The sequence below is a fragment of the Falco peregrinus genome, chromosome 1, assembly GCF_023634155.1.
Source record: "Falco peregrinus isolate bFalPer1 chromosome 1, bFalPer1.pri, whole genome shotgun sequence".
NCBI lineage: Eukaryota > Metazoa > Chordata > Aves > Falconiformes > Falconidae > Falco > Falco peregrinus.
Window position 1 is genome coordinate 35,479,858 of NC_073721.1, and position 13,985 is coordinate 35,493,842.

The 13,985-nt window shown below is 40.1% G+C and overlaps 1 protein-coding gene across 2 annotated transcripts in view; it reads right to left on the bottom strand.

The window, feature by feature from the left end:
* ABLIM1 (actin binding LIM protein 1) overlaps nucleotides 1–13,985 on the bottom strand; it is a 143,586-nt gene that overhangs the window by 51,514 nt on the left and 78,087 nt on the right. For both annotated transcript variants that reach the window (XM_027789243.2, XM_055797763.1), the window contains exons 7-8: nucleotides 5,299–5,386; nucleotides 706–764 (exon numbers count right to left, since the gene is read on the bottom strand). In XM_027789243.2, coding sequence (XP_027645044.1) covers nucleotides 706–764; nucleotides 5,299–5,386 — 147 coding nt within the window. The remainder of the gene's footprint in view (nucleotides 1–705; nucleotides 765–5,298; nucleotides 5,387–13,985) is intronic.

Consider the following 13,985-nt stretch of genomic DNA (forward strand, 5'->3'; position numbering starts at 1 on the left):
TCCTCGTCTGAAAGACATTTTATTCATATGCAGAAAAATTAGAAAAGTTCAAAGGAGCAATTGAGATGACAAAAAAAAAGTAAATTTTCCAGAAGATTAATTAGTGAATATAGGCTTAGAATTGCCTGGTGCATGCAAAAAGCTAGGCTCCAGCATTTATTGGTGCAGCATTATTGCCATCAAGGACTTGATCCAGAAAGTTTTTCTGGATATACTGATGTGACTCCAAGGGTAACTGCAGCTCTTCTTGCATTCAAATTGGAATCACTTTAGGCTGGGCTGGCAAAGGAAGGAGAGTCTGTATCGTCTAAATGCTGTAAATAACCAGGCAGAACAGGGGATAACTATAGAGCAATTATACAGATATGCAAAAATACTAAAATATATCAAAGCATTTGCCCGATTCACATTTTCTCCTTCAGAGTCTCTCTCACAATAATTGAGATATGAAGTGTCTTAAGAGACTCTGCCATGTCTGTATGTCAGTAAATAGCACTGTCTTTAAGGCAGTGCACTGAGACACATATGTGAAGGTGGTGAGCCTAAAAAACCAGAAAAATACCTCTGAAGTGCCTCCACGATTTATTCTGCCAGAGCAGTGACCGCAATGCAAAAAAAACATGGAAAAAGTCATTCTTTAAAAGCAACATTCAGTTATTGTGTGCACAAAATATCTGGTGTGTCATTGCCATGCATTCAACTTACCCGTAGCTTATCTTCAGTCTTAGTGGATTGCTTACAGTCGGGATGCCAGACAGTGGAACCTGAGGGAGGAAAAACTTCATTCAGAGCAAAGCAGATGAGTTCTGGTCATGACAAGTCAGTTATTAAAGAGAATCCTCCATTGCATCAGATGGTGAATCTGTATGAACTTTGCAAGTAATTCACATTCAATTCTACCTCATGAGAAATATAAGTGAAACAAAAAAATATTCAAATCCTTGGCCCATCTACAGCAGTCTCTTCCTGAGGCACTTTGCACAGTATCTTGACTAAAACTGAAACAGCTTCAAGCAGCAAAGAAGCCTGCAAGCATCAGCTGGAGGAACTGAAAGACTCTGGGCAGGACTGAGGGTAAAAGCAAAAGAACTGAGCCACGGTTACCTGATCTGTTCTCCCCTGATGTACTGCACCACACATAAAAAGGAAGATCTGGTTATAAGTCCATTAATACTGGGAAAGTCCTATGACTTCCTTGAGCAATAGGTGTCATATTCAGTTACTGTAAAGTGTTAGTCAGATCATCTCTTCCCTGCAATTATGCAAAATGCAACAGTAAAACAAAAATTAGAAAATGCACAATGCAGCAGAGTCAGGGCTGTACCTCACCAACTTCAAAGCCAGTATGACACAGGTGGTACAAAGCAGCATGTGAAAGAGCCTCTCCCTGGATCACAGCGTACCATACCTGCCATTGGCACACATGTCATGTCTACCCCTTGCTCTGCAGGGTCAGTGGCATGTGTAGCACTGGCATTTTCCTCCTACACATCCTCCTACAAAAGGCAAGGTCTCTGCTGTTTGCATCCCGAAACATGGGATTCTCTCGTGCTGTAAAAATGGAAATATCTGGCTGTCTCCAAGGGCTGGGCAGTGTCGGGGCAAGGAGCACCTCCATCCCATTTCAGTTCTCCTTTGGAACAGACTGTAAACTGTGATCACCGCTGGGAAGCTGCTGGCAGGTATTAGCCAACTTGAAACGCAGTAGAAGCTCATACTTATTTTTAACAGTGATTGCAGCTGAAGTAAAATTCAAACTTCATTCCAGTCACTGCAAAGCCAATACAGAGCCTCGTCTGTCTGCAGGGGGAAACATCACCTCTTCACTCTTTCCACAAAGAAACCAAACAGAGCAAAGTCCAGGTCTCCTGTGGGTGACTATTAGCTCAAGTGCAGTCAGAGGAAACCTCACCCTGGGAGCCCAGGAGAGGTATGGGTCAGGATCCCTGGAAATTTTGTTGTAACAAACCCTTACATGGCTTGGTACAGAAGTAAGGACCAGCAGGAATGATTTCACTTCCCAGCAGTACACAATATAAGCATCATCAGGAGACTGGAGAGAATGCTGTGACTCTCGATCAAGGGTCTGAGATGTTTGGCTTTGAGTCTAAGCCGAGGAAGAAGAAACTGTGCATTTGGCATGAGGAAACGGTCAGACAACAGGGAGAAGTGTACCAACTGCCTTCTCTGTAAATAAACAGCAGCCTCAGAGCCAGGACCCCACAGAGCCTACAGGATCAGGAGAAGCATGCATGCCCTGTGCATTCGCCTAGGAGGTCAGACAGAACCAAGGACTCAGGAGGATGGGAGTTCACGTTATAATGCTGATGAACTAAGACTCAGAAGGTTTAGGTTCAACTCTCAAATTCAGCTGTGAGCTTTGTGTGTGACCCTGAGAAAAATTATCTCTGTTCCTTTGTACTTCAGATTAGTTTCTATTAAACTATCCTTACCATCAAAGAAAAAGCTGTCACTGCATTTTTGGGCAGTATTTAGCACAAACTGGCACAATTTTAGGGACACCTGGGACACCCCAGGAGAGTACTGCAGCTACTGAAAGCGAACAAGAAATGCAAGAGAGTCTGAATGTCATTCTCATGGTGAAACTTAGCTAATGGTTAATCAGAGGTTTGAAATAGGTGACATTAAAAAACTCAAATCAGATAAAGCAGACTTAAGAAGTTCAATGTAAATATTTTTCATAATCTTGAACTCTGAGCCACCTGCAACTTGTACACTTCATTCATCCAAGCATGCCAACCTATTCTGAAACGCTTGGAACGGTACAAATTCTTAAACTGCATCGCCCCTCTTTTTCCCACCAGAAAGTGTTCAGCAAGTTGTGGTTCTTCCCATTCTTAACAAATGTTTGTTTGCTCACATGGCAGACACCAACCAACATGTTCATTTATTTAGCTTTTTACTTTGTGTTGTTTCAACATACAGCTTTAAAAATCACTAACTCGCACTATTACTTGAACATTGAACAAGGCTGCAAGCCTGTGTGAGAATCAACTGAAACATCCCTCTAAATGCTGAGCAACATCCTAGCTCAGCAACAGTCTTCTGGGACAGTCCTTACAGTAAATATATTACTAGGAGGTCAATGGGAAAGTGAAAGTTTCTGATGCTGCTTCTTTTTCATTTTCCTGTGTTGGAACAGGGCAAAGCCAGAGTGCTTCTGCTAGCATTACTCAAACCAGTCTTAACACAGAAAACCCCCAAACAGGTTTCTTGTTCATCCATTTGCAGGTTTCCCACACATTTCTGATACAAGGGGCTATTACAAACCTGCCAGGTCTCCCTATTACACAAAGCAATACTTTTATGTCCTGTGGAAAGGACAATTAGAAGTGAGATGGAAGCTGAAAATATACTTTCATATATTTTATCCATAATGTGATTTTGGTTCTAGCTTTAGCATTGTGGTGTTTTATTTTTATTTCAGATAAATACTTGGAATCCTGTTATTCTACACCCTAGGGTAAATGGTTTGGACGGAGTCAGGAGATATATTTCAGCTGAGAGCTCTGCACAGGAAAGGCTTTTAGGTCCCTTGCACTTACAAGCATGCTGAATTAAGCAAGGAAAGCTTTGGCAGGATGGTCTGGAGCACACTCAGGAATAATGTTTAGTCAGAAAACAGCTTGACACTCTGAAACAGAGTGAGCATGAAGAACATTAATTCAAAAACACAGAAAGGGAGATAACAGCCAAGAAAAGAATGATGGCAGATCAAGGAGCCAGGAGTCTCTCCTCTCCCTTTTCATATCATCTGAACTTGGCCAGGACAAAATCTAGCCCTGTTTAAGTAGAAGCAATGCCTTCTGTCTTATTTGGATCTGCAGAAATCTACACCACAGCCTGCCCAATCAAGATGATCTCCCACTCTCTGATAGACTGGTGGAAATGGCATCGGTTGCAAACAGCTGTTATTAATAACAGCAAAGGATGAACTGGTGGCTCATCTTGAATTCTGCCTGTACTTTATCATATGATGATGTGAGGAAACTAAGATTGTCAGGTGCTGTAACTGCTGCTTTCAAATTAGTCTTTCCAATGTGCCATCAGAAAGCAGTACTTCTTACCCAGCCCTCTTTCAGCCTCTCCTTGCTCTTGCAATGCAGAGCTGCTACACAACTCGATAGCCAGTTCTGTGCACAGCTGGAATAAGATGACTGCGGTGTAAGGTCAGCAAGAGATGAGAGAGATGGACTGCAAGGGAGGACAAGCTACAAAATAACACAAGTTAGCTTCAAAGGAATTCCTTGACAATATTATCTTATTCTGGAATTCCTCCAGAAAGAATCTCTCCTCAAGATTTCAAAAGATGGCTGCAACCACACTTGCATTATTTTTTTCCTATGCTTTTACAGCCCTTTCAGGTATATCAAGCAAGTTTTCTAACATAAGCACAACATATAAAATGCCAACATGTATCTCCCTTTTCACCTTGATTTCTGGCTTGCATAAACATGTATTATACATCTTTCTACCAACACTAATTGCAATACTGCCTCAAGTTATAAAAATAACTGTAGCTGTATAGTTAATGTGCTACGTTCTCATTGGGTAGGTAGAATTCAGATCAAGGATACTTTTCAATCAAAGAAAAGAGCATGTTCTTTTTTATGTGAAGACCACCAAAAAAATGTGCTTGGCACTACCTGCAAGCGTGAGAGTGTTATTAAGAAAGTGGAGATGAAAATTAACATAAAAGAAAGAAGTGACTGTAGAAAAACATAAAAATAAAGTAAATGGGAATAAAAAGAGACGTGACCAGATAAAAGGGAAGCAGGCAAGACAAACAAATATGATTAAGAACCAGAGGAGACACTCTGTCAGTGCGCATGGGGAATGAGACCTACACGATGCAAAACAAGCTCACTGCAGCCTCTAAATGCTTTCCCATTGCCTTTTAGTCTGGAGAGTGATCCAGAAGAGCACAGAATTCAGGGGAAACCCTCTCACTTTGCTATCTCATATACCAGTCTGTGTGGTAAGCTACCCATGAGATGCCAAATTAAGAGGCAGCCTAATAAATTTCCTTTTTGCTACGCAGCTTTTGAAAACACAGTCTGCCTCAGCTAGGGTGCAGAGTCAATACAAAGCCATTGTTATGGCCACCTACTAGAGTGAAAGGGTTTCAAGTGAAAAAGTACGAGAGCATTATTGAAGATAGGATGGCTATAGCGCTCTTTGCCTGTGTTAGACAGGGATGGTTTATAAACTCTTGAGGTCTGTAACAGAAAGATTACAAAGTCTGATTTTCTTGTTTTGGAACAGAGACATCCTTACCTTGCAGATACATTTCTTCTCCTTCTGTGAACATTTGGTTGCACCTGCTGCATCGTGCACAGCTTGGGTGATAATGCTTGTCACCGGCCTAAACAAAAACAACAAAGGGAAATGAGGGACAAATGCATTGCACTGCTTTGTGAGCACTCATCATTTGCTGACAAACGATTGCCATTTCTCTTCTAGTTCACCTGTTACAGTTAAATATTGCCCTCACCATTCAAAAACAGCGATGAGAATGCAAGATCTGCCATACTGCTTCAGTTAGAGGTCTATTTAGTCCAGTACCCTGTCCTCAACGGAGACCAGCAGCGACTACTTGGGGTAAAAGGTTGTAAGAAATAAGAAAATACAGAACAGCCTTTTCTCTTCTTCACACCTTCCCATTCAAGTAATCAGTGGTTTAAGGACTTCCTGGCTAGAGGCTACATCACAATCTATCTGTTCTCCATAATTTGCCCAACACTGTTTTAAATCTCCATCTAAGTCCAAGGCAATGAATGTCACACTGCAGTGAGATATTTGTATTACTGTCACTGCCTATAAATTTTCTGTTAAATCAACTGGCACTTGTATTTGCAGTAAAAGCAAAGAACATCAGTTACCAATTTATAACAATATACAATCTCTTCTTTCCTGTTTCTCTTCTACCCACGCTGACAAATCTAAAATAGGTTCTCAAATTAAATTCCATGTGAACACAGTAGACAGAAAAATTTAGATGAAAAGAAGTAGTAGTATGTACTAATTTACCAAATACTTCCAGAGCCTTAGAACTGCAGGATGAAGGAACAGTGGCCAAAGCTGTGTCACTGTAATGTAAATATATGGATCCTAAATTTGAGTAGCTTCCCATGGTTCTGCAAGTCTCGTTGATTTGTGATTGACCTTTGATATACGCATTCTATTTATTTTCTATATACTACTGAATAGATATACACTATACACAATACGTGCATTATAGCATATTCACGTAAAGAAAATAGGCTTTAACATTATTTTAGATAGCATTAAGGTTCTGTTTATTCTGGTAATTTCAAGATTTATACAGGAATCAAGTCTTTAGCAACACTGAGCTTCAGCTTCCCAATCTACGAAGGTTAAATTAACATTTAATGAACTTCATAAAATATTTCTGAGAAACACTACTAAGGAAAACCATCACAGAAATGTATTCCTCATGACCAGTCCTGAGAATAAAATGACATAATCACCTCTTCTGTGAAGCTTATGAATGAAGTCTGGAGGCTCAGTAGCCAGGATTCATGGATCATGGGCTACGTAGGGCAGCTGGATGTGTATATTCTGCAGAGGACACGTCCCAGGTAACATAAATGAAAGTACAAGCTGTATTATGTGTTATAACAATACAAAAACCTTTAATAATAGCTGATAATGAGAGACCAAATTTTTCATAGATCACCTTTTCAGGCTCAGCAGCTATCAATTTTTAGCCTTCTTCCACCATACTGTTCTCTTAAATGACTTCAACTTGAACATACAAATCCTCCTTAGCTGATGAAGCCGGACTGCAATGCCATTTTAAAAGCCACCGTATACTGTTTACGGAGGACTTTGAAGGCTCCCTTAAATGTGGGGGTAATAACGCTGTGCGATAGTCTAGAACAAGAAAGGTGGCAGAACATGGCCATTGCATTACACACTGTGTCCATCAAGCTTAAAAAAATCCTCTTGCACTTCAAAAGGTGAACTAAAAAGCTAGGAGGTAGGGAGGTATTTGAAGCACCAGTTGAACACAATGCACTGAGCTCCTGTACAACCCCTTTTCACCCAGCTGATGCTCCAACCTCTTCACAATGTGCACAACACCCATTTGCCTTCACTTTATCAAGATGCCTTTGGGGAGCTCCTGAAGCCAAAACTGTACTGTTGCTCTTAGGTGTCAAGGAAAGCAATGGTGGGTATTGCAAGAATTACTCCAACCTGGGAGCTACAAACACAGCTGCACACAAGCTGACACAACGTGCCCCAGAAATCCAGTATAAAAGTACCTGCATCAAGCACACATCCAGCTTTAACCCCACAGCAACAGTACTTCAAAAGCCAAGGATTATATTTTCTGAGTCCACCCCACTCTGTCCTCACTTCCCGCAAGACTAACTTTTATTCTCTGAGTGCTTGTAGAGATCTAGTCTGATTAAATAAATGTTTTCCTCTTTGGTAAACGTGAGAGCTTGAGATTTCCTATTACTCATGCCTTCAGTTCTGTCCTTCCTTCCAGAATAACAGCGAACAAGAGCCAGAGAGAACAATAACAAGAATCCCGCTAGGAGAGCTCACATGCCAGTGGGTCTGGTAGAGGAAGAACTAATTACCAACAGACATTTTCTGCTGGCCAAAGGACACAATTAAGTGCATATTTGTTGCATTACATTTGCACAGCTGCACTCATTCTCCATTCAAAGCCATCTTAGCATTCACCTGACAAACAGCTATTAAACGTGTAGAAAGCTTTACTTTTCTAATACTATCTAAATACTACAAAAAATGCTGTGCAGTTGAAAGAGTACATTTAAGAGTAAAAGTGTGCCATTCCCCCCCTCCCCTTCTTTTCCTTCTTTGTAAAATTTTTATGAACAGGTATAATAGGCCCATTTGATAGACAAACCTAATCAAATATTTAGTTCTGCCATGACTCTGAGGAGAATGACCTGATTTCTTATAGTCTCTTAAGGAGTAAGGAGCAGAAGAGAGAATAACTTGGACTCATCTTTTAAACCCCTTAAGGAATGTTGTGAATTGTTAAACAGGAACTGTGGCAGTAGCCTATCATTTTCCAGTGAAGCTTTATTTTAATTACTTGCAGAGGTCAGAGAACCTTCAACCCTGTTTGATGTTCAGCATAACATCAAATTCCATTGTTTCCTTCTCTGCAGGCTTCTGTGAGCTCACAAGTGGCTGGAACAGCAGAAACACTATGAAGACCAAAATCTGCCTCTAATAACATCCTGACCCAAACTGTCCACTCATTTTTCCCAGGCTTTTTATCTGTTTAGCAAGTCACTACAAATATCTATGCTTAGATACAGAAGTGCAGCTTACCTGGCTTCTAAAGGACTTCAACATCTACCATAATTACTACAAAAGGAAGGAAAGTGTAAAGTGATTCAAATGCTGAAAAAATTCTCAGCTGATAAATCCTTGTTTGATATGTATCTTTAAAACTAGGACCTTCTAAAGCTGTTTTTAACACTACTGTCATAACATCTCAATAGAAACAGCTCTCGGCAGTCTGTCCTTCTATTCAACCTGAGACAGGATGGAGCAGTGGGAAGCTGAGCTCACACTGGGAGTTCCCAAGCTGATGGGGCTACAAGACAGAAGACTGGGGGAAAGTGGGAAATGGAGCGTGAGGCCATGACTGTGTAAATCTGAATGACAACATGCAGGCAAGAGACATGGAAGACCCTTGGAGCCATCCACTGATTGCGATGCTGTCTTGGGTAAGCCAAAACTGCATCTGCCCTGCTGCTATGAACACTTGCACAGTTGATTCATGCCCACTTTCTGATTTTTATACAAAAAATACTTCCCAGCATTCCAACAGTGACTGCCAATGTCATGCTAGCGTATTCCTTAACAGATGGACTGTAATATTGTAACTGATCAGTATTAATTCCATCAGCATACAGTATTGTTATACCCATTAGCTGCTGTTAATAGCAATGCAATTATTAGCTGTGTGTAATATAATTTTTCCTTATAGCAAAGATTTGAGTAATGATTCAGGCTAAACCCCCAGTTGTGCAATTGCTCTGTTGGCATGAAGAAACAGTCCTCATGGCGGCTGAATATCAACTGGACTTACTTCAGTAATAAACTAGTAGTTGCTTGTGACTGCAGTGTCAGCTCTGCTTTCAGTTCTTACTTTCCCGCAACATCCAATGTTGAGCAAGTTGCACACAGGTGAGAAGCTTAACTACTAACTATGTTCTTTATGGCAGCTATTCATTCTGACTTTGCGGGACAAATCCACCTACTGCTACACACCGAACCAAAGTTAAGAACTCCGTATTATTTAAACAGTTAACAGCAGGAGGTCGTACAAAGAAGGTAATTCCACTCTAAAAAGGTAATTCCAGCTAAGAAGTGTACCCACAGTAGCCCAAAGTGGCCAGTTAGAATACTGTGAGCTGTACAGAGGAGCAAAGCAACAGCAAACACATCTTTACTACCTATTGCCAGCATTTCAACATCATCTCTGTTAGGATCCTGGGTTACATTTATGCACAGAGAAACCTAATTCCAGTGACTGAACATGTGGTTAATCAGAAACAATCTAGAGGAATGCACTAGATTTTATTGTTTCATTCTAATACAGATCTGTTAATTCACTGCCTTCATTACCCTTATTTTAGGTGCACCAGGGCAAAATCCAGTATCCACAATTTAATTTTCTTATAAACCTTGTTTATTGCAGAGATGTTTTTTTTAGCTTCTCAACAGCAAGTATTTGGCAAGGCCTGATACAAAACCCTCCTCTATTTCTTAACAATGCTGGAACAGGTCCAGCTCATAAGTATAGGTGTGGACCTTCTACGTCATCTGTAATATTTAGGCTTCACAAAGCATTAGAGAACTAAGTATTTCTTCATCTTGTATGCATTTTGTCCAGCACAGATGTTTTGACAAGAAAAGATACTTCATCTAAAGGACCTGATTAGATGCATGTTCATATTGCTCGATTAGTTTGGAATCAGAATCAATCAGCAAAGCTACTTTACAATATCTTCACACAGTGCCAAGGGCATTTTCAAACAGCCTAATACTGGCATAACTATAACTTTGTCTCACCCAGCCAGCAAAAGTTCTCTACTGACTACTGAGAGTGTTGTGTAGGTCTGCTGAGCTGTGCAGTTGAGAGACCAGTCTCTCTGCAGCAAGGTGAGAAAGCCACTTCAGCCACAGCTGTTAGCCTGCTGAAAGCAAAGCAAAGCTCTTAGTTCGGTTTGCTGCCGAGTGTTAATTACAAGGCACACGTCAAGGGACAGCATGAAGTCTTGTGAATTATGTTCCGGATGCATATGATATGCAATCTTCCATGACACCAGAAATCTCCCACTTTCCGAGTAATCTAGGTCACGTTTTCTTTTGTCTGGTGATAACAGGACCACTGAGTTATCAGGAATATATGAGTTCAAGAATGAAAGACAACCATCTTTGTCCTTTTAGATTTCTGCATGAAGTGACTGTTAGTCCCTTGGCCTGTCCCTCTAGGTGAACTTCTAACAACACAGCTCGACGTATATGGATTAGCAGATCACGTTAACTGAAGCAGTATTTGCAGTGCCGCAATGGTATCTCCAAAACAATGGGAAGTATCTTGGAACACTGAGATATTACTAATTTATTTAATGAGAAACAACTTAGTAGAACTATAGCTGACTTCAGCCTGCTGAGATTTAGCTAGAAAAGTCAGTAACAAACCTTCTTTTTATCTTAAAAAAACCACAAAATAATTATTTCATAAATCAGAAAGTCTTGCACCTGACAGCAGGTAATAAATACGAGACCTCATCCTAACATAAAAAGATTATTTGCATTCCCCAAATCAGCAATTATCTCCATTCTGATCATGATTTGATTGCATGTATAGACCGACAGAAATAAAGAGCAGTGTCATATACACATATATATGTGTGTGTGCATGTGGAATTTTAAAGGAAGATACATATTACTAGTTCTTAAAGTAACCATAAAAGGATAAACCCAGGAATGTTTAAGACAACCTACTGAACATCCCAAATTATCTACTCTAAATTACAAACAAGAAAGTAATCATGGTCCATATGTTCAATGCACAGAAAAAAAATCTTAATTGAGTTACTATTAACTAAAAGAAAATAATCATCAATGGCTAAGTCACTAAGTTAGAAATAAAGACAACTGATAAGAAAGCTAGAAACAAAGAAATAACTATGGGCAATATGTTTAAAGACATATTTAAAAGAGTCTATTTAAAACATGATTAAAAAAATCATGATCAGGCAAAGATCCCTTGTGCGCTGTGGATAAAAAATGATGAAAGATGACACAGAAAAGGCAGGAGTATTCGCAAAGTGTATCTTTCTTTATGGTCTGTACTTGACAATGCTGAAAGACATATTTTTCCTGTTTGATACTATCTATTGAACAAGATTTTTTTTAATAGTGTTTGCCATGAATCAACGTTTACAAATTAGAAGACTTGAATAATTTGTACTCAAGAGTCTTAAGAAAACTACAGCTAGGCAGCTCTCTGGCAGATGGACGTGTTAGCAGGGGAGGCTCAGCTGAGCCAGATAACTCAGAGATCACTTCCTCCTACCCACAGCATGAGGTACCTCTACTACTGGCCAGGACAAGAATATAAAACCTTTCCTGGTAAATCTGCTGATGACTCAAAGACAATGCTAATTTAAGCTATCTAAACCAAACAAGTATCTTTTAATAATCTAACATAATATGCCTGCAAATCAAGAAAGCAGGGCCCTGTGAGACTGTGGCAACAGCAACCGAAAGAGGCAGTTTGAGAACATCATTAATAATCTCCCAGAAGAATGCTCTCAAGGTAGCTGAAAGGCCTGGCTCTTCTGATCATTTAATGTATAAAAAGAATATAAAGGAAAAGCAGAAAAAAGGTTTTGCTTTTGACTAAAGATACTGCAACACCATCATTATAACACTGATGAGTGTGTACATGTGGAGTTACAGAAGAGACTTCAGTGGAGAACCATTAAAATAACACGAATCTTCAGCTGTGAGTCAAATAATTATTCAGAGAGAGGCTTCAGCGATGACTAGATCACAACGGATAGGTGATTAAAAGCAAAGAAAAGAGATAACAGCAGGAAGGAGCATGAGCTTTTCAATTCAATTGGAAAAACTATGACAACATCAAAAAGCTGAAGTTTGACAAATTTAACTTCAAAATAAGGTGAAGTTTCTAAAAAGTAAAGGTAATTTAAGCAGCAAGAGGGAAAATTTTTGGCCTTACAATCGCTCTGGAGTCTGCCAGGACAAAGCAGGATAATCTCCCTAAGGATAAGCTTTCTGTGTTGGTTTCTGTGGAAAAGCTCTATGATTTTGAGAAGAGATGGGCAAGCAAGATGATTTTAGCCACTCCTCTGACCTTAAAATCCATTCCAATGGGCTCTACATAGAGAAAAGCTTTTACACATGCATCAGGCTCCTCCTAAGCAGCACAGGTCTGGACCAAACCAGCAGAATAGTTAGAGTCTAAGGTTACACTGGAAAAATTTCCAGTAGAGCTGAATCAGTTGACTGAGACCCATCTAAGCCAAGCAGCAAAATTCCTGGTATAGCAGGGGTTTTGCTGTTAGAAGGGAGCTTTTGTTGATGTGGCTTGTGGTTCAGAGAGACAGCTCAAGTGCAGCACCAGGTTCCGGGGTTGAGTGTGCTGACCCAGCGAGTCCAGCAGTACGATAGGGCTCTCTAGTATGGGGAAGGTTGAGAAAACAGGTCAATGTAGCAGTAGGCAAAACTCACGTTAACTCTTCAGTGGGCAAGTGCAAACCACTTTCTAACTGATGAAGCAAGCGTGAGTTTGAGAGATGAAGAAACTCACCTTGGATCAAAATTCATGCTTGCAGCAGAGCCAAGCAGAGAACTCAAATTCCCAGACTCCCAGCCCTGCTGGACCTCCATGTAGCACACCACAAGACCTAAATAATTGCAGCTGATCTCCTTGTTAATCTAACACAAAACTGACTTTCCAGTTTTCTGTCAGAAGGCTGTTTCAGGAACCATGCAACCTTTGGCATGCGATTTAGCAAAGCCTGCTCTCCATTCCGATGTGTGCATTCAGTTCAGAGGGAGTGTCCCAAGAACAAAAGAGAAATAAAAGTTGTGAGGGCCAAAGGAGGGAGGAAAAGAAACTAAGCATGAAGGCAGACCCAGGACATCCGTAGAATATAACCAGAAAATATAAAACAAAGGTAGTCCGTAAGAAACTAAGCAGACATGAAGGACTCTCTTTATGCTAATTTGTACCTGGGAGACTCATAGATTGTTCTAATAGGAAAACATGTTAGGTGAATTGAGCAGAGAGTATTTTTTCTTTTAGTACCTAGAGCCTGCTCTTGTAGCAAACTGATCCTAAAAGTCGCTGTCATTATGACTATTCTGATCGGCAAATGCTTTAAAAAGCCTAAAGAATGGGTTTTGTCCTTGATGAACTCCAATGCTACTCACTACCTTTCACAGTTTCTTCCAGAAAGAGGTAACAACAAGCAACAGATGACAATCTAGGGGAGGGACAGATTTTCTTCAAATATTTTTCTCCATAACCACATTGCTCTTGACTCCAGTCACCCATATATAATTATGAGCCTGGATGTGACTACATCCAGACATTTCTCAGGAATCCTCATTTTGTAATTCTGGCCAAAGTGTTTATGCTACACTATTTTAAAATGGAAATATCAAAGAACATCAGGGTAACCAGTGGACAGTTAGTGCAGAGAAATAGTTGTCTCTTTTTCAAATAGACTAACTTTGAATAAATGTCAGCCCACAAATACGCACTCTGCTAAAAGCTGAGCCTTTCATTTTTGGCAGAAGTCCATTTTTTGTCCTATTTGTCAGTTTTCTCATTGCTGATAAATGTGATTTCCAATTACAGATGCAAAACTATGCAAGTATACTTTTGAATTCTCACTGGCATG